Genomic DNA, 20,788 nt, shown 5'->3' on the forward strand with positions numbered 1-20,788 from the left:
TGCTATAGGACAAGGGGAAATGGCTTCAAAGAGGGGAGAATGAGATTGGATATAAGAAGTTTTTACGCTGAAGGTGATTCTGTCTGCACAGCGGGACCATCCTTTCCTTGCAGGGATGGATACAGGATTAGCAGCACCTGTAACACAGGAAGACAGCCACAACCACAGCACTGCTCAGATCACATGGAAGTGTCTGCAAAATGCTTAGCCTGGCACATTGAAACAGACACTCATAACGCACAGAGGAAGAAAACCAGCTTCTCCATGCTCCAAACAACCACAAGGTTCCAGCTGGGAGTTACTTTGCTCAGAACCCCAAAGCAAACATCTGACCCAGCACTTCCCTCACTGCTGCTAACGTTCAAGCACACATTTGAGCTCACAACACTGCAGTGCATCCATAGATGACTCCCACCTTCCTACACTGCCCAATATAGCTAAGCACCAGCTCACGAGCAAACCACAACTGCTAATACCTAAGACAAGAGACAGAGCATTTTATCATCAAATTTATTGAAATGTCATTGAGTTTCGCTGTAGGTCACACCAAAGTCTGCCAAAGTAAACTAAATGTTTTACATTCACTACAAGATTCTCTCGGATTTTCACAACTAATTCCATATTTCTGAACTTGTAGGGCCCCTTTCCCTCTGTTTGTGTTATGAGTCCCATACGTGATAGCAAGACTTGTATTCTACCACTGGAAAGAGAAAGGAGCCCTTCAGTTTCCAGGCTTGCAACAGCCCTCCCCGCAGCAGAGCTGTTCAGTGTGTGCACGTACATCTATTTACAAAACCAACCTCCTGCTGTCACAAATATCCATTGAACTGTTCATCCAGAGAAGGAAAGCAAAGAACCCCCCACGCTTTGCAGCACAGAGGATGAAAGCACCCAAGAGAGCTGCCCAACCCCGGCAGCAGAAGGTGTGCTCACCTGGCTTCAAGTTCAGGCAGATTTTGTCACTGACACGGAGGAAAAATAGGATTGCTCCTTCAGTAAGCAGAGTAAGTAAAAAAAATGGTTCAAAACAGAATGGAAATGATATTATAAAGATGGAAGCGATATTATAAAGTGATATTATAAAGATGGAAGCTTAAGCAAGGCTTGTCCTACCAAGGTTACTGGGGGTACGGGGAGGAAATCAGGCAGCAATAGAACTTTACCTAACTAGTGTTTCTAAAACAGTTGGTTTCTGATCTAGCGAGCATTCTGGTAATACATGTCGATGAGATGCTCTACCTCCATATCTGAACAAGCGCTGAAGGTGTTTTCCTATGTGAGAGCTATCGACAGCTGTCTTTATTTATTACACTGCTTCTTGAGTATCTACGGACAAACATCAGAGAAACATGTTAAGATGCTACAATTTAAACTTTCATCATACCTGAAAGTATAAACATTTCTTTTTTTTAAAGTGTATTTTCAACATGAAAAGAGCTAAAAAAATCACCGTTATATTCCATTGTGTGATGTGTGTGAAATCAAGACAATTTGCATAACTTCCAAAGTGAACCTCTGGAAAACAGCACTTTCATTATCAACATTAGGTTAGAGGAGGTCTCTGCCTCTGCTGGCACAGCGTGGCGAAGAGGTACTTGATGCATCTTCTAAGCTCTAGAAAGCTGCTTCTGGAGAGTTTCAAACCGCAAACAGTTTAGAAATCACAAGCCGTTTTTCCTTAATCTTGCCAATTTTAATGAAGAAAAAAACCCATTTGCGTCTCAATGTACAAAAGTCCAATAAAACCCTTTTTGTTTTTGCTTTGTGACAGGTGGGTAAGGGTTGGGTCAAACTTAAATCTTCCAATTTCCACTGTGAGCGACTTCGTTCGGATTTGACTAGAGGATAACGACCACCCGGAAATAAATAGCTATAAATACATTCATTGTTCCTATTGCAAAAATTATCCACACAGGGAAGACACAAAATTGAAGTTAACTTATTTGAATCCATCTCTTTACAATGGGACGGGGCCAAGGTGTAGCAGAGTGACTCAGAATGGGGAGGGGAGGGTGGAAAAAATAGGGCATAAATTGGTCCAGTATTGACATTCATGAAACATACCAGTTAATAGAATTCTGCCGTTAATTCAACCTTTAAATGACTCTACTCAGTTGATTTTTATTTGCTTCAGGTATACAGAATGAAAGCAGTTTCCTTTGCATCTTTGCCGAGGACAGGTATAGTGGTACCCTGGAGACACTGTAACAACCCCCTTCAGTATGCATGTGCGTATATATAATTATATACAAATAATCATGCATCCACACACACGTTTGTAATGCAACACTGCATGTGACGGTTAAATCCATCATCATTCATCATTGGCAGCACTTGTTCCTCTGACTTGGCCTTGATTACGTAACTGCGGAGAAAGAAAACACACAGATAAGCATTAAAAGCTCCTTGAAACATCAAGTGCCAAACAGGTAATTTAATTAACATCCAATTACGACAGGGCAGGGCAGACACAGCATCACCAAGACCGAGCAATTCAGAGCAAAGCAATGCAAGGTGTCCCAGGGCCCTCACACAGAACAACAGACTTTATAGCTGCTGCTGCCACTGGGATGGCACCTGTGGCACTTGAGCAGTCACAACGGGAAATACCAGCATGAATAGACACAAATACTCAGAACTTTGCCAATGTCAGGAAATGCTGCTTTCTGCAGTAGCCATTTCTATGCAGTTTAGTATTTGTAAGTGTCCACGTGGAACTGGATTTTAAGAAGTTAATGTGCTTTAAAGGTGACAGGCCAAAGTTTCCCTCAGTAACGTGGATTAAGTCCACGTATCACAGGATACACTCCTGCAGGATGTGCCTGGGAAATTATTTGCAGGCTTCAGAGCTCAGAGCCAGCACAGTGATGACAACGGGTCATGCAGGTTCTATGGCCGGGGTGTAAGGCGTTCTGCCAACAGACCAAGCACCTGTGGCTGTTTTTACAGTGGTTGTGTGCACAGAAGGTCTCTCATGTCCCCTGGACATAAAACGTCTCCTCCAGCTGTTGATCACATCAAGGTTCTCAAACAGGAAGGAGCTCAAGGCCCAGGAGCATTATCTGGTATCGTTCTGCCAGCAATTCCCATACATATATCAGTCTCCTTTTCCATCCAGCAGTTGACTTACACAGCTTGATTTGCCTCAGAACCTACAGAGAACTCCTCTAGACGTCAGCAGCCAATGTGCCTCGAACGGAACCCTTCTTACGCATCTAAACGTAAAATAAAACTGTGAGCTACCACGTAAAGAACCTCTCATGCTGTTGGTTAGTAAGAGAGAAGTCACAATCGACATGGCCAAGGCCACTTCCCCTGGCCAGGACCAAAACCAAAACCAGCCTCAGCTGAAGGCTTTGGGAGGCTGGGTACACAGAGCAGGTTTGTTGGGGTTAGGGATGCCTGGGAACCACACAGCAGCTGTAAATGATGCTCCTTAGATTTTTATCAGCCCATGATGCCTCAGAGCCACCCTGTTGGAAATGCTTAAGGACACAAGGTGTACCACAGTGCTTTGGCAGGGTCAGATGCTCTCCTATGTTCTCCTACTATGCAGTGATAAGCTGATGTGTATGTAATGAGCCACAGGTGCTCCTCACCTCCAGGAGTCAGATGCATAAACCACTACGTGATAGAAAAAAAATAGATGAGAAAGATGGGCTGGCACTGAGAAACTCTGGAGGAACACAGGTGAGGAGTCACGGAGCAACAAAAAGTAACAAAAGCTGAGATCCTGACATTAAATAGTGACTTAAGATGAAGAAGGGGACCAACAAAACTGAAACATCCACAGAATCTAAAGGGAAAGAGCAACTGAAAGTAGAACTAAGAAAGGGTGTTGGAGAGGGAGGGAACAGTGAAAGAAAGCAATGTATCCTGGGGAAATGCAATGCTTCCAATGTCACCACGCTTGCTTTTTGTGCTTGTCTCTGCTTAAGCACTGTCACACTGCATAACACAGCAGTGTCAAAGCCATTTCTCTGCAGGGAAGGAAGCATGAAGACACTCTAGTCAATATATAAGACACTCTACATTTCCCAGTAGCCCAGGCCACCTATTTAAACAACCTTCTATTTAAATAGTTAGGAAAATGCAAAGCATTTCAGCAGAAGGTGCCCATTGCTCTCACATTTCACAACACACAGAGAAAAGCTGTGTTAGCAGTGTGAAAATGTGACTTTTCATAAAGCAATGCGCTTCAGATCTTGAAGATGAGCTCATACATGGCGAGCTACCTGAAACAAACTAGCTGCACCGCTTTGCATGACAAGAAACAGGAAGTAAGTAGGTTTGACATTTAAAAACAAGGATAGGAAATCTGTGGGAACTGAGAGAACACCTTTCCATAGTCAGAAATACCCTGGTGCCAATGAGAGAGTGCAGTGGGTGGACTCATTTTTCCCAGAATCTACAGCAGGAGCTGCCAGGGCAGACTATCCCTCCAGCTACATGAAGAGAAAAGGTGGTTTTACCACCTCACATCACCGACCTATTAGCACCAATAGCAAAAAAAACACCTCTTCCAAATCCCCAAATTTCCACACTGTTGATAAAAATCAAACACAAAGTGGGAACAGAAGAATTACAGCTAGTTTTGATTCTAAAAGAAAAGACGTGCTAAGCTCACACCACAAAAAGCACTTCCAAAACCACTGTCAACAGTGAGCCAAAACCATGAGACAGTCTGTTTAAATATGGGCAGCAGCTGAAAACCATACAAAAAAAACAAGTGATAGCTGAAGGTACATCGTGTCTTGACAGCATCAAGACAATGGAAAGAAAGAAAGAAACAAGGTGAACAGGTTTTGGACATAAAGTAACGAGCAAAATAGGAAGGGAATGGAATGGACTCCTCAAACTGGAGGACTAAAAAGTGCGAAAGGCTCGTGTAAGGGCCACACTCTGGGAACAGACTGGAGAAGGCTTCTGGCTCTGTCTACGATGCTCCTCTACCACTTAAAAGAAAGCATACTGAATGTAGCCAAAAGATGGATTTCCTTTCAGACATCAGTTCAAAGATGGATTAACTATATATACCTGATCCTCACAGCCACTCAAGGATGTGTATTGATAAGCCTGTTAATTTTGCTGGCTTCCTTTTTGCAAGTAAGATTCTCAGTTTTGCAGAGCTAACGAGGATGAGCGCTGCTGCTGTTATGTGATCTGTACATGAACATTGCACAACGTGCTTCAAGAGGAAAAGTAACCAGGTCTAATGATTAAAATGAACCAAAGCAAAACAATAAGGAATCAATGACGGCTCTGACAAGTGGTAAAAAATAAATACTGAAAGGTGATTTTGTGCAATGAGCGTGAGAGCACAGATAAAGAGATGGGCAATGCAGGCATCCCAGATTTAGTGACATCAGAAACGTTTACCTTTTACAGCCTGCCACAGCAGAGCATGCAGAAGTGCATGGGTCTACACAGGAGAACCACTAGAGGGGCTAAAATGCTCATCAGCAATTGCCCAAATGCACACAAGGGAGCAGATAAAACGTAATATGCTTGAGTTCCCAAACGCTAAATGGCTTCACTACAGACAGCACACAAACAGCAGCCGGAAGGCGCACTCACCGCTTCCAGCTCCTTTTGAGTCTCATCCTCCATCCTCCTGATGTCTTCCATAGTCAGATCGATCCATTTGTCAATCCAACAGAACAGCTGGCGATGGAAGTTGGTAAATATCCTTTTTTCTTGCTTTAAGAAGATAAGAAAACATTCCATAGTAGGCCTGTATCCTGCCACACACCAGCACAGCAATTGTAGTTATTTACTCTGAACATGAAGCACTTACCTTCTGTATAAGGTTTTCCACTTTGTTCTGCAGGCCCCACCATTTAAATTTAATCGTCACCAACTTGTAAGCACACATTTTAGGGCACTCTTCATCAGTTGCCAGCTCCTTCTGTTTAGGGATAATTGGAAAGGTTCTTGTTTAGAACTGATCTCAGTGAAATGCATTTAATATTACTCTACGTCTTAGTAAATGACTGCACTAATCTTAAGTAGGAATAACAGGGATTAACAAACAACTGAGTTACGTCTACAGCTACCTTATATATCTATAAGACAATTCCATTAATGCTGCAAATATATATTTTAAGTTTTAGCATTGATTCCATCACTTCCACTGCAATATACTTCCTATGAGGACAATGAAGCTTACTTACAACAGCTAGTGCCAAATTATTTTATACTTCTGGGGCTATTACCCGAAAGCAATTATAAGCTGGGCTGTATCAATTTTCTCAGCAGAAAACACACCAGAAAAAAATGCAGGTCATAAATATCACATTGTCACCCCTGAACTTCTCATAAAACACATTTAATCTGGCTCTGCTTTGTCCATATACTACAGAAAGGAATCAAATCGTGGCATGCTCTCCCCTATTCCTCTCTCCCTTACCTTCCTGGAGATGAAGGCAGAAGGGTATGCTCTTACTCATACATAGACATGATTTCTAGCTGCGTGGCATAATCTGCATATTCATTTTTGAGTGAATTACAGACTTCCTGGCTGTTGCTAGAGATAGGGAAGCACCTCCCATCAGTGGGCAACAGGTGTCCATAAGGCAATAAAAGCTCCACTTCAGAGACGGTGAGCAGGCAGCTCGAGCTGCAGGACTCTGGGGAGAAGGATCCCCAGCAGAATTAACTGCAAGGAAATGCAGGGGACATTCTCCACCACTGCCTCTAATTCCTACTTTCTTACCATGGTTTCTACTTCCATACAGGTTGGAAGCACCCGTAACATCACAGACACTGTTTTTCCTACAATTCATGCAGCCAAATTTACGTATCAGAAGTAAACGCGTCCTATTTTTGCTTCACAGCATGTTAGGTTACTCCAAGCCTTGTAAAAGAGGAAAATTAAGGGGGAGATAGGGAAGCAACTTAACCCAAACCTCTGCATGTGAATAACAAGGAGCACTATGGGAAGAACACAGGTCTGTATTCTGCCTGAGTTTTTGGCTCCTTCCTCCAGAGGGAAAGAGTGCAAGGCTTGTATGGGAAAGGCCCATGTGGGGGCTGTGTGATCCAAGGACAGAGGGGAATTACTTGTTTGTTTTTTTTACAAACAGCTGTAAAAGGAGGAAAACTCAGTGTCTGGAACCAGCATGCAATTCATCATAGCGTATTTATTAACAGGTCAGCCCTGAGTACAGATAACATCCACCCAATTTAATTCGCACTGCTTTGATTTAGTAGTGACACTGAACAAGCAGCAGACACTAACTTTGTTTACTAACACATCCGGAACTTTAACTGAATGCATAAGAACAGAAACATTAAATGTATGCCCTCTGTTCTATCACTAACACCACTAATGCTGGTCTCTAGGGAACAGGCAAACTGTTTTTTTCTTTGCTGATGACACTTTATATGGCTGCAAAGTCAGTTCTTATTACCTTCCAGTTTGGCCCCAGAGGTCCTCTCTTAGTCTTAACTGACTGGAATAACGCAGGGTCTTCATCAGCTTTGTAGTCCTATAATATAAAAACAAACAACCCTGAGAGTCAGAAAGAAACAGCCACAACAAAACTCCTGCTCATGGCATCCAAACTGATCCACCCGGTAGCTGGGAGCAGTCAGTGGAACAGGTTTTTAGTCTGGTTTAAATTGGAGTGAAAAACTCCATCACAGCTGCTTGCTTGCTGCCCATCACCAGTGGTGCTCCTGATGTACTTACAGCAGAACAACACCCCAGACCCTCTCCTCAATCCCAATTTCCCTGTGCTGGGCACTGTGTGCCATAGGCACTATCCTTTCAGGTTCACAAACTGTTTTGGGTAGGGAAAGGAATAACACTGAAATCAGAATGCTGACGTTTTCCCAAACCACAACACATGTCCACTTCTGAGCCATCAATCAGAGCAGAAAGTGAAGAAGGCATGAGCGAGATAATTCAAGAAGTCAGGACCTTGTTGACCTCAGCCTGCAAGGCACACTGCTGGCCAAGGCATAGAGTGAGCACAAGGCAGCAGCTCCTCTGGCACTGCATTACAGAACAGGCATCACTTCTTACCAGGTCAGTCATACACAGCATACAAAGCCATCAGCAATAGAGCTGAGATGAGAAATGCTCACAGTGTATAGAATAGTTCCCTTTTACTGATGAGGGGTATGGAAATGATTATTTCAGAGAGACATTTATTTGGGAATTAGGACAGGTTAGAAACCCCCAGGCCTCGTACCCAGGACAAAATGGTTTACAGGATGTATGGGAAACACGTGCCTAAGAAAACTACTACACCCAGCAAAACTGCTCTGCACCAACAGCAGTTGCAGACATGAGATAACCCTGGCACTGGCACACCATGGGGTAGGGCTTACCAGGCTGGGTCACATAGGAATCCATCTAATCTAATATCCTGTCTCAGTGGCCAGTAACAGATGCTGCATGGAAGGATGCACACAGCCCACAGGCAGATCCAGCAATCCAAGGAACAAGAAGCTGGCTCCTCACGTGCTTCATTTGTTCACTGGTTTCATAGAAACTCTTCATTTACACTGCAGCATTTAACTGGGTTTTCCTCTCCACTTTTATTCCTGCCCCCACTTGCACTCTGTGGTAATTAGTGACTAATTAACTGTGCAGAAGTGTTGCCCCTTCCCACTATTCCAAAGGGTCTCGTTTTTCCCCCATTCTGTTGGCATCTCCATTAATACTACCTCGGTATGGGAAAGGCTGGGAACAACAACTTACACAACAGAATCCTCCTCAGCCCCACAGCAGTTCCATTTCCCCTTTCTTCATGTAGAACTCCAGTACTTGAGTTCACCAGATGATTTTGCTGCGCATGCGATCCAGCAGCTATTGCACAAACTCAGTGTTTTGGCTGTCAGATGCACTGAAGGCCCCACATGACCCACCAGTTAATGGATTTAGAAAGCATTAATAGATGTTCAGATCACTTTATATATATAAATGGATCGGCTTTCCTAGAAGCACCATTCAGAAGACCTTCAACCGTGCTGTTAGTGGATATATTTTCATCGCGACCACAAAACAGCATTTTCTTCTATTCTTCCCTCTAAATTGAAACAATATATTTATACAATGAGCCCGAATAATAGCCAGGCAGCTTTAGCAGGGCACTCCCGCAGGTACTAAGAGAATTCTTTATCCACCACACAGGAGTAATTTGAGGATTCAGCACAAGCAATGCATGTTAACATTGACAATCCAGCAACACGTGTATGCAGGTCCAGCCCAGAATGATAGCAACGTTTGTGATTTAGGAAAGCCCCATTCATTTCTGATTTTACTGGAATAAGGCACGTCCTTTTTACGAGCATCAAAATGAACAATATTCCCTCACGTACAACATGCGTGGCATACAGAACAGAGCCCTAAAGCCCAATTACAGCTGCAAGCACAGCACAGCACAGGGCATGAGCCTGCTGGCCTCGTTAGCACTCCGGCTCCTTTAGGAGCCAACAAGGTGAGCACAGGGGCACAGCCACACTGCTTGCCACCAGCTGCAGACTTCTCATCCCATTAGTGATTTCCAGACACTGTGAGTGAAGACAGCTGCAATCTGCTCCAATCCTCAGGTCCACAGCTTCACCTTATGTCTAAATATAGATATTATTTAAACAATCCCTGTCTGGAAAGAAAAAAACACCAAAGGAGCTTTCCTTTACAGGTAAATCACCAGTAAGAAATATATTTAGGGTTACATAAATACATTTCCTGTTCTAAAATACTGGTTATGACTGCCCATCAACAGCCCCACTCAAACACCAGAACAGAAGATACCAAAAAAAGGCATAAACAATTGCAACACATCAACAATTTCCTATGTTTGTTTACTAATTCCTTGTGGAAGCGCTGCAGCTTGGTTTGGGATGGTGATGTATTAAACAGAATCATTAAACACAAGAGCTGCTGTGTTTTAATCTGTCATAGGTACAGCAGTAAATGCAGCCCCGTTTCCTCGTGCAAGTGTCTGAGTCTTCCAAGGGAGAGCCCACACTCCCACACTGCATTTGAGGGCATGAGGGACCAACAGCATAAACCTCACCACAGTCAACAAGGAGAAAGATATTAAATGAACACATTAAAAGTTAAAACATACACGCTTGAATACGTGGGGCCCCGAAGCAGGGCTGTCCCATTTACTCAGTGCAATGTGGCCCTGAGCAACTGGGTGGCTGAGAGCACTGACAGAGCTGTGGGTGCCCCCAAGCACTGCAGGCAGTGGGACCAGATGCCCTACAGGGGTCCCTTCCAACTCAAACCATCGTATGATTCTAAGCTACTCTCCCACTCCTGTGGCATTACCTGTAACAAGGAAATAAATACTATCTGCAAGTAAAAAGTAAGGGTGAAAACAAAAATTCAAAGAAAAGAGATGAGTCACGGTAACGTTGTTAGAGATTATATAGAGAAGACCTTTCAAGAATCACACCAAGTCCTGTTAGACTGAAGCCTTGAAGGACAAGAGAGCACTGTAGGAATTCCTCACAACACACAAGCCCTACCAGCATGCAAGCAAGTCGACTGGACTGGAGCCAGAGTACAAATAAACAACAGTTCTTTGCAAAGTTTAAGGAAAATATCTGTGCAGCAAGTGCTTAACTCCTGACAGCAACAAGTCCTTCTTAGGAAGAAAAACAGGCAGCAGTTGGAAGAAATATTACAGCTAAAAAGCCCCGAAGCTCTCCTGAAAACAAGTCAGGCAAGCGTGATGCAGCTGAGTAAGAACACAGAGAAGTAAAAATCCTTTTTGAAGGAACAGATAGATGTTGTTTCAGATGTACTTCCTGCTTAAACCCGCAATTCAGCACGCATGAATGCAACAAACTGCAATAGGGACTTTGATTTAAAGACTGAATCACGACCAATAAAGTAATAATTGCTACAAACCCTCAATAAGGCTAAAAGTTATTCCAGGATACATCAGGGTAGTGGGAAAAACATCATCAGGTGGTGGCTCCTCTCTTCCTTCTCATCCAGTGACCACCAGCAGCAGCCCATTGCTCACACACCTGCCTCACCTGAGCACCAAAATGAAACAAGCCTGAAGCCCCACAGACCACATTTAAGTTGTCTGAGCACTCCCTTACTTCTTCAAAATAAACTTTCTTATTTATTTCTTAGATAAACTAAGAGGTGTACGATGCAGACAAGACGTACCAAGACTATTACCAATACAACACACAATACTATGCTTCTGACTTTATGACTTTATGACTGCTAATAATGAACTTTATAACACCTATCACATCACAAATTAAGTCCAAACTGGGACAGATCCGCTTTGCTTTCAGAAAAAAACAGTTCTTTCACTCAAGAAACTCTGAGAATTCTTTTACAGACTACAAAAGAACGTTGCCTGTATGTTATTATACTTACTGAAACTGCAAAGCCAGGGGGATCACAGAATCATTGAATGGATTGGGTTGAAAGGGACCCCAAGGATCATCAAGCTCCAACCCCCCTACCACTGCACAGACATCCCATATCTCTTGCTCTTACTGCATGCTTTAAATACTCCAGCTGCCCTGTACGAAATTGTACTTTCAGAACATTGTTTCATGCAATAAAATGACCCAGTACGACTTAGAAGAAGACATCTAACAACTTCTTCACTGTACAGAAACAAGCCATAAATCTGACTTCAATTTCTTTGTTTTCACTACGCTCCAGTTTCATACAAATTGTTTCCAAAAACGTAGACTCCTGTGATGTTCACTGAGTGTTCAATTCTGCTTACTCTTTAAAAAGCCTTATTCTCCCGGGAAGTGATTTTTATATACAAACCACATAAAGCGACTTTGATTGTACGCTGGAGACGATTAAGAGGCCAGGGTTAAATCCATACCTGAAGAAAGCCACAGATGTTGGCCAAATTATTTCTGTACATACTTAGACAAGCATAAGTTAGCATATGCATGTCATTAGTACCTTTAAGAAACGCACTGCTTTTTGTATTTATGCTGATTGCAGTTCTGAAACTGAAGTAATTGTCACACCACAATGCTTTGGCCAAGGTTCAATCACTGAATGCAAGGGCACATCTTGAGTTTATTTATCCAAACTTTTACGAAAATTATATTTTAAAACCTGCAGCTTGCTTCCTTCCGTCATACTGTTATCCATAGGAGCACAATTGGGTTCTTTCTGATAAAAAATAAACACATAAATAAAACAAAGGCCAGAAAGTGCAGACTTTCACAACAGAAGAGACTACCAGTCTGGGTCAAGGAGACTTCTCTGCTGGCCAACAGTGAGTTGTTGAAGAAAGGGGGCAAATAAGTGGTGTAAGAAGGGTGCCAGCCCATGGGGAACTCCTTGTAGGACCTAAATGCAGATAAAAGTTCATCCAACAAAACAGTGACGTGATATTCAAAGTCAGCAATCCACAAAATGGAATGTCTAAGGGATGAAATGGAAACGTTAATCTGAATCAGGTGGTGGAAGTCAGTCCCAAGGATACCTATGCAATGATGGGTTCTACTGTGAACCTGAACCTAAAAGCACTTTGCTATGGCCAAAAACGGAGTTAGGACCCACTACAAAAGGAAGAGAACATAGAAACCTAAGAGGTGACCTGAGACTCTGTATTAAACCATTCCACATTTATAGTTCTGGTGCTCTGTAGATCAAATATTCAAAAGAGGAAGGGGAAAAAAAAGCAAGGACAACGTACTTAAAATAGTTTCAAAGACTTTCACATATGAAATGGTTTCCATGTGAAGATGGATGAAGAGCCAGCAGACCTGAGAGGGATGTGATGGAGAGGAGGTGGGGGGAACAATGGAAGCACAGTCAAAATCCATAAGAATTCTGCAGAAAGTATAAAAAGGGAATTCTGTTTTCCCCATACAAAATGAACTGAATGAGGCAGGTGTGTGCTGCTGTCTCTGTACCAACCAACAGTGCACAGAACTCACAGTAATATGAAGGTCAGCATCGTAAACAGCTTCAAAATGGACTAGATGTGTTTGTGGGAATGGAAGTTCCTACCAAAGGACCAGATGTATCCACGGGTTCTGGAAGTCCTTTAAACACAAACTGATCTTTTCACAGATATGCACCTTTTAGCTTTTTGTATTCTAAGCTTCCCAAGTGCCTTATCCTTCCACATGTAACCGTTACTGGCCACTAACAGGATACTGGGTTAGATGGATCTTGGTCCTAAGCCAAAAGTACAGCTTCTTTTAGCATACCACCATCTGTCAGTCTACAGTACAAAGGAAACTGAAACATAAAGGCAGGCCACGGCACACAGCACTGCAAGAGGGCATAGAGCATAAGCAGTGCTGCTCCCTAACAGTACTACAGAGTAAACAGGTAAGATCAAGGAAAATTAATAATAAGCACAACCCTTTATTTACATGTACTGTGACCAAAAGCATTCTGACAGATGACAGCATTGTAGTTGTCTGCCACAGTTCCAGGCATGGAACAGGGAATGCATAACATACATTCACCTGCCAGGTCAGTTTTAAGGTCATAAGGAATGCCTGAAAGAACAAGGGGCAGCAAAACAATTCCTCGCTGCATTAAAATAGGCAAGACATGTTTAATGTGGTTTACAGGGAGGGAGGTTCTCCAAAGGGTGTATTTTCACACACCCGTTAAACATCAGTTAAGCAGCAGTGCAGGTTATACACTTATGTTAGCAATAGAAATAGTTTATGAAACATGCCTTTCCCATTCACATACCACTGTGTCCTCTTCCCTCCTTCCTTTACTTCCCTGCAAAGGAGTCCTCTCCCCACAGTGTAAAATATCCAGGTATTTAGTTTTGGAAAACAACAATTAAATAGTTTCAAGAACAGCTGCTTGCACAAAACCAACACAAAATTATCACGTGAACACAAACAGGCCAGTGTTGGAGTAAGCGAGTAATTGGGACAAGCACTTTACAGTGAAGGTGCCCTCTAAAGTAGTGTAAACCAGCATGTAAAATCAATATATCCTACCTTCTTACTCAGATCAATCACACACAGTGAGTTGGTTAACAAAACACACTGGCAATTCAGAGGAAGAGAATGGGAACTGTCACAGACTGAAATGCTGTCCTATAAGCAATGTCCCACTGTGGCAGATAATGCTGAATGTATCAATTTGGGTATTTATTTCAGTGAAATTAAACACTACCAGATTTAAGGCATCAACATCTTTTCTGTGCAAAGCACAATTGAAAAGAGAAGATGAAAGCGTGTGTTCCTAGCACTAAACTTTGCCACCCTCTCTTCTCCACCACTCTACACACTCCTCTGTGGCATACAACTGCACTGAACCATGTGCCATAGCTGATAAAATCTCTCCTAATTTTTTCCTTCCTATATCAAGATATTCAACTTCAAACACTCAGGAAAAGGATCACAGTCTCCTAAAGAGAGATTTCTGTGTGCATCCAGGATGCTTATGTTCACCAAAGCAATCAATAAAGAGGAATCAGAGCATTCTCACAGCTTTAAGAAGAGGTGAGAACTTAATTTCTTGCAAATTGTTCTGACAAAAGAAGTTTAAAGCTGAAGTCCAGTTTTCAGTGGCAAAGCCTGATGGTTCCACTTGAGATTGACTGAACCACAGTGAAGGATGGGGGTGGGAGGAAATGGAATTTCTAATCAAAAAGTAGCAGCAGAAGCACAACAGGAGCTTGGTGGAAATATTGCTCTGTCTCATGCAGGACAGCTGGGGTAGGTTCTTGCTCTTGGCTTCACACATTAAGACATTAAGATGAGCACACAGATGCCTGCTCCATCTAATCAATTACTTTATCTACAGTTGGAAATAAAAACTACAGCTGTGCCAGCAGTCCACTGACTTTCATGTTTTCATTGTGTAACTAAGAGACAAACTCAACAGTTTAAAATCATAAACACGATTCCTAAACACAAAACACAGGGAAGAATTGTTCAATTCAGATCATTTTATCTGTTGGATAAAATCCACACCACTTCCAGCTCATTCACAACAAACAGAAAGCACTGACAGAATGAGCAGCACGTTACGACCATACCCCAACATCAGCCCATTCATTTACTCACTCCTGGTTCTACTTGAGTTCTATCTGCAATGTCGATATGGACGACTTCAACACTCTTCCACGTGTTTGGATCTAAATTGTGCACCTGCAAAAGAAAAAGGAATGGTTTTGATGCCATCACCTGACAAAGCTGCAGACCTTATGCAGTTCATCTCTTTTTTCTGGTCTTCATAAAGTTAGCCTGTGTTCTTAAGATCTGTGCTTTCTTCCTCTGCTTTCCTACAAGGGAATTATCTTTTAATTCACTAAACAATTTTAAACCAGCATGAAGCTTTCAGTTCCTGTGCATCCATGAGACCAGGATTTAAAATCAAGCTGTGATCTTCACATTCATCAGAGCTAATGAAATCAAGCTTAAATTAGAAACATCACCCAAAATGGACGATCTTTTCAAGAAAGAAATATTTACAGGTACCAAAGTGCAAATACAGCAGGTCCCAATAACCTGACTAGATCAAGTCAGTTCTCTAAAGAAGAGGCCTGCCTTTAGTATGCCTCAGATGAATGCATGGGATATGAAGCTGATCTGAGCATGCCTTTATAACTTCACACCTGTTGTCCGTATGGCAGAGCTGCCCAAGAAATACCCTCCTTCTCTGCAGTGCATCCCTTCTTTAGGGATGAAACAATATACCAAAACACCAAGAATATAATGACCATCATTCCCTTCTGAATGCTCTGTAAGTGCATTTGTCACTGTATAGAAAGAGGTCTCCTGAAGAGACCCGTGAACTGAATGAACCACCAATGGAGGAAAAGAAAACCTCTAGTCCAGAAAACATAGAGACTGAGCTTCAATAAATAATCCCACAGAAACATACAAAAATAAACCAGTGAGAATCAGGCACCTGCACTGACCTCAACATTAACAAAATAATGACAATTCCTCTTGTTTTTGTAGCTCTGCAGATGAAAACCCCCAACCACTGCAGACGGATGTGATTAACGCGTTTTATGTAAATAACTGGTTGGACTTTGAACGTTATACAGTGATTATCCACCATTACTGGATATGGAAGACTTTATTTGGCTGAAAGCACTAGGAAAATATTACTAATGTGACGTATCCAAATCGCAACTCACATTCTCTGACGTCCCCAGATCGGGTTTGTGCCAGGTCTCAATCTTTATGAAGAAGTCATCTTTCATGTATTCATTCTGTAAGAATTAAAACAAAAACATGAGTTTCGTTATGCTCACCCAGCTTAACTTCTAGTTAGACAGCATAGGTATATTTTACATATGTGTAAATGCACGTTTGCATAAAGCAATAAAGCTAAGTCTTGACTAGCAGACATTCTATTTAAACTATAAAAAGAAAACAGCCCCTTCTGCACAAAAAAGGTTCAAGAACCTGCCTAGAAGTGGGCAGCACTGGTGGGAATGGGGCGGCTGCACTGAGTGATCTTGGAGGTCTCTTCCAATCTTAATGATTCAAAGGGCAAGAATTCAGCTACAGCACCAAGTACTACATTGAAAGCAGTACTACTGGTAAGCCCAGCTTGGTGCACACAAATAGAAGTAAGAGTGCAGTCACTCAGTATCCCCCTTCCTCAGCTCTGAAATTCTTTACTTCTACATTCACAGCATATAAATGAATACTGCAGCAAAGACGGCAAAATTCTATACAAATATAGTTTTGTTAATGATACCACTCCAAGAGGTTGAGGTGACAGCTAACAAAGAGCAGATGTTAACGTATAGCACAGTTATGACCGCCAAGGTCTAGTTACTAGCAAACAGTATGTCTAAAGCCTAGCACAGATCACTTCTAACTTCAGAACTAGGAAAGCAGACATCAGTGAGCACACACATCACAGGGAAAGAAGCCAACAATTCAGCAATGTGTTTGCAGCACCTTATGCTGTACCCTCAGGGTGAGGATCTAAATCAAGTCTGCATGCAAGCAGACAGGGGAATTTAATGTTAAACTTACAAGCTTCCTCAAACAGATCACCAAAATGGATACATGGGAGAATTAAGGCTTGCTGATCTCCTTACCAAACGTTTTAAACAGCAAAAACCCCAACAGCCCAGCTAAAATGGTCCAGCCCACTTCTCAGCGAACCCATTTTAACTGAGGCAGAATTTCACATTACAGAAAAAGAGATTTCAGGGACTGATTATTTCACTGCTCTTCCCACATTCGAGACTATAGAAAAAGCTGACTTAGCCTCCTGTTCTTGGCATGCCTTAACAAGACAGACGTTACAGAGCTGTAGCAGTAAGCAAAGATACAAGAGATAATGTAAAAAACGAGAGCATTTCTTTGCCAAATTACAGTTCTCCCCAATTAGAGCCAAGTAGTGACAAAGTAACACGTTGTCCTGTGCCAGGAACCCACACAAGGTACAGGTACCCACAGTTCAGAGCAATCCACCGCAGCACTGATAGCAATTCAAACACTCACCGTCACAACTGGTCATTGGAAACACGCAGGATGGAATTGAAAAAGAAACAAAAGCGTTATCAGATATGATTGTATGAAAAGCCTTACATACAATGACTACATCAAAGTGTTAAGAAACATTCAAGATTAGTCCAAGAGATTTTGGTGTACGCGCTCAGCACGCTGCAGCAGAACACAACTTACCAGCCTTAAATTAGGAAGCTTACTATAATAGTGCTTTCAACTATTCAATAAGTACAAGAGAACAGAGCTGCCACAATTAGGAATATTTCAATAAAGCAGTCACCTCATTCAAACAGACTATAAGGATGTATAGAAAATACAGCTGTTTCTAACAGCTTCTGTTCTACACTCAAAGAGTGAGGTGTTAGTGTTGCACTAAAGACATCACACTCTTAAGGCTGCTTTTCGTAAGTAGACCTCTTCAGAACAGGAGATCTCAGAAACATAATGTTAAAATACAACATGTACTTTCTACTTGATGGCAGCCACTCTTCTCCTAAACCATTTCAGACCATCCCTAAACACTGACAGCACAAGACACAAGCCGTTACCTACTTGTTCTACAGTAAGGATATGCATTCCAGGCCTTCTCATGGAACACCAGGGAGCCTTCTGGAGCAATCATTCTTACGAAACCAGGAACTTTGCTGTGAAAAACAAAGATTGATATGACTTTTTTTTTTTTTTTTGCCAACTGATTTCTTCCATGTCAAAATAAAAGGCACGTTCTACCCAAGCACCGTAAGGGTGATACCTAAGGTACTAACACTAAGCTATGCAGGAACTCCAGCAGCATAACTGAACACAGAACAGCTAAGAGAACTTTGCTGAAGGTAACTGCAAGGACATTAACAGAGCTGGTCCCGACCAATATCTGTTTTCCTCACCTCTTTAAGTGATAGATTTTGTGAGTATACTGCCCCTTCTCATCGTCTTTTTCATAAGGCTCGTTTATTAAGACTTGAATTCCTTCACCGCCTCCTGTTTCATTTTTGCTGGCTTCTGCCACCGAATAAAGCTGACCAACTTGATACTGGAATGTTAAGAAAAGTGACATTTCAATAGTTAAGTCAGACAAAATGGTCATTGTGTAGAACTGGGATTAGGAGCACGATGAAATTAGGGAAGAAAAATAAAAGAAGCATTTATGACAACGTGGCTATGGGGCAAAACACACCTCTATGCACCTCCTCCTTCACCTCAGCACAACACAATGTTATGGCACACTGCATCCATTACCCTTCATTTGTCCCATATTAAAAGCAAAGCACAGAAATTCTTCTTAATTAAATAAAAGTAATACAATTTTTTTCTGTTAACAAGATTTGGAAATGATTGAATTCCAGTAGCTCTCCCAGATTAATACTTTTAACTAATTAGGTACCACCCTCACAGGACCATTCAAACAGCTGCCTTCAGATCTCAGAAGACTGTTCCTACCTTTGTCTTCAGGAAAAGCTTTGGGGTCACTGAATGCCTCGATCAGCAGGAAAATTCTACTGCAGGGCACAGCTGCACAATGTTCTTCTCTTGCTCGTAAGCCATGGAGTGGCTCAGAAACAACTAAACACTGCAGGCCTGCAGGCATCTGCCTCCCTTGAAACTCACTGATGTGCAACAGGTTAGCTCTGCCTGACTGGTGGCTCACACACAGCACCTTATGCACAGCTGAGCTGCACAGAGCAGGAAACATTTGGATCCAGGGCAGTCAGACTTAAAGAACACGGCGGCATCTTCCCATCCCTCCCCCCAGCACCAAAACAGGTGAGATGAGGACATACCTCTTGTACCGAACACGGCAAAACCACTCGGCTGAAAGAGGAAAAAGAGAAAAATCAATACAATTAACTATTAGGTTTCAGCAACAGACATGAGCTGTAATAAACTCAGTCAAGAAGGAAGCATCAGCATGATTTAATTCAGGCTTTCTATTCAAATGCACTGTATGACAGTAGAGCTATATGGGATACAAGCTATGTGGAGAAGGCAGATGTATCAGGAAGGGGGATGTGGGTGGGAACATCAGAAGGAAATCTCAGCTCCACTTCCAGCTCTGCTGTAACTCAGAGGTACCAGCTTTTTTTAGGACAAGGAGCCCTACTAATGCAATGTACAGCACAACACACACGGGCCCTCAGAGCCTACAAAGGAACGTTAGCAATTACAGCCGTTATGAGTCATTTAAAGAGCGGTGACACCCATTGAGGTGGCAGCGGATGCCGCTGGCTGCCCTCAGGTCCCTCCATCCCGTGCTTCGTCTCACGATTCCAACACAACTTCTTTCCCCCTGTCAGCACAGATCCCCGTGTTCCAGGCACTGAACTACTTTCATTTCCAACCATTAAAAACCTTCCGAGAGAAACGGGAAATAAAACAAACGCCTCTGAGACCAGACCCGCCTCAAAGCTTTTAGTGAGCTCAGAACTCACAGCACACAGAGCTCACACAGTGCATAACACACACAGCTCACAACACACAGAGCTCATAATAATACACACAGCTCACAACACACACAGCTCATAATACACAACACACACAGCTCACTATACCCACAGCTCACAACACACACAGCCCACAACACCCACAGTTCACAATACAATACCCACAGCACCGAACGGAGCCGCGCCCCGTGCGGCATTGGCTCTATCCGGCCCCTCTCACTGCCCGCCCCGCTCCATGGCCGCTCCCTGCGCCCCATCCCCGCTCTATCACAGTCTCACACAGTCTCACAGTGTCGTGCAGGTTGTAGGGGCCCTTAGAGCTCACGGAGCCCACCCCCCCGATTCGCTCCTCCCGTATCACAGCGGCACTTCTCCCACTTACACCACAGGGGATTCGAACCCGTGACCGCCCGACCCGACTGTTCCGACCCTTCTCGGCCCAGCGCTGGGTTGGGCCGGACGCTTCCGGCGCGGCCGATCCGAGCTAGGCCCAAAGCACATCAGCCCCACCCGATGGGCCCGGCCCGGCCCTGCCCAGCGCTGAGGGCCGCTGTCGGTTCCCGGTTCCCGTGTCTCTCTCCCATCCCGCTCGGTGCCGCTCCCTCCTCATCCCGCCCGCACTTACAACTCCTTGATCAGCACCATCTTCCCGCACCGCCCCGCACTGCGCACGCGCGACCGGCGGCGGCCTGGCCTATTCCACACAGAGCACTTCCGGAGGAAGTCCCGCCCCCCTTGTGAGCTGGGCGGCCAATCGCATCGAGCCGTGCTGTGCTACTTCCGGCTCATGGCGGTGTACGCAGGCGCGATGCGTGGCAATCCGAGGGCACGTGGCTCAGCAGCAGGCAGCCAATCAGAGCGCGCTCCCAACACCTACTGGAAAAGCAAAAGCAATTTGCAGTCATGGTTTGCAAAGCTAA

The 20,788-nt window shown here is 43.3% G+C and overlaps 1 protein-coding gene across 3 annotated transcripts; it reads right to left on the minus strand.

Annotated features, from left to right (window-relative positions):
* Nucleotides 1–496: 496 nt before the first annotated feature.
* PITPNB (phosphatidylinositol transfer protein beta) lies at nucleotides 497–20,534 on the minus strand. Of its 3 annotated transcripts, XM_015877950.3 has the most exons (12): nucleotides 20,494–20,534; nucleotides 19,209–19,239; nucleotides 18,315–18,460; nucleotides 17,983–18,074; nucleotides 17,425–17,432; nucleotides 16,098–16,172; nucleotides 15,016–15,099; nucleotides 7,413–7,490; nucleotides 5,798–5,908; nucleotides 5,578–5,700; nucleotides 3,131–3,215; nucleotides 1,672–2,365 (listed from the first exon to the last, which is right to left on the minus strand). In XM_015877950.3, exons 1-11 carry the CDS (start codon nucleotides 20,511–20,513, stop codon nucleotides 3,168–3,170), a joined length of 816 nt encoding a protein of 271 aa, XP_015733436.1. In that variant the 5' UTR covers nucleotides 20,514–20,534; the 3' UTR covers nucleotides 1,672–2,365; nucleotides 3,131–3,167. The 3 variants fall into 3 exon arrangements, with proteins under 3 accessions (XP_015733435.1, XP_085412132.1, XP_015733436.1); XM_015877949.3 differs by lacking the exon at nucleotides 3,131–3,215 and having other exon boundaries at nucleotides 497–2,365; XM_085556006.1 differs by lacking the exons at nucleotides 3,131–3,215; nucleotides 17,425–17,432; nucleotides 17,983–18,074; ... (1 more) ...; nucleotides 19,209–19,239; nucleotides 20,494–20,534 and having other exon boundaries at nucleotides 497–2,365; nucleotides 16,098–17,358.
* Between the last annotated feature and the right edge of the window lie 254 nt (nucleotides 20,535–20,788).

This window comes from Coturnix japonica, chromosome 9, assembly GCF_054131305.1.
Source record: "Coturnix japonica strain WE chromosome 9, WE-NBRP24, whole genome shotgun sequence".
NCBI lineage: Eukaryota > Metazoa > Chordata > Aves > Galliformes > Phasianidae > Coturnix > Coturnix japonica.

Excerpts from the sequence above, each read along its gene's own strand:
- PITPNB (XM_015877949.3), bottom strand. The coding sequence starts at position 20,513 with ATGGTGCTGATCAAGGAGTT. Across the intron at positions 5,909-7,412 it reads CTCTGGGGCCAAACTGGAAG|AAGGAGCTGGCAACTGATGA; the intron begins GTAATAAGAACT and ends ATCCCTAAACAG. Across the intron at positions 5,701-5,797 it reads TGGAAAACCTTATACAGAAG|CAAGAAAAAAGGATATTTAC; the intron begins GTAAGTGCTTCA and ends ATCTTCTTAAAG.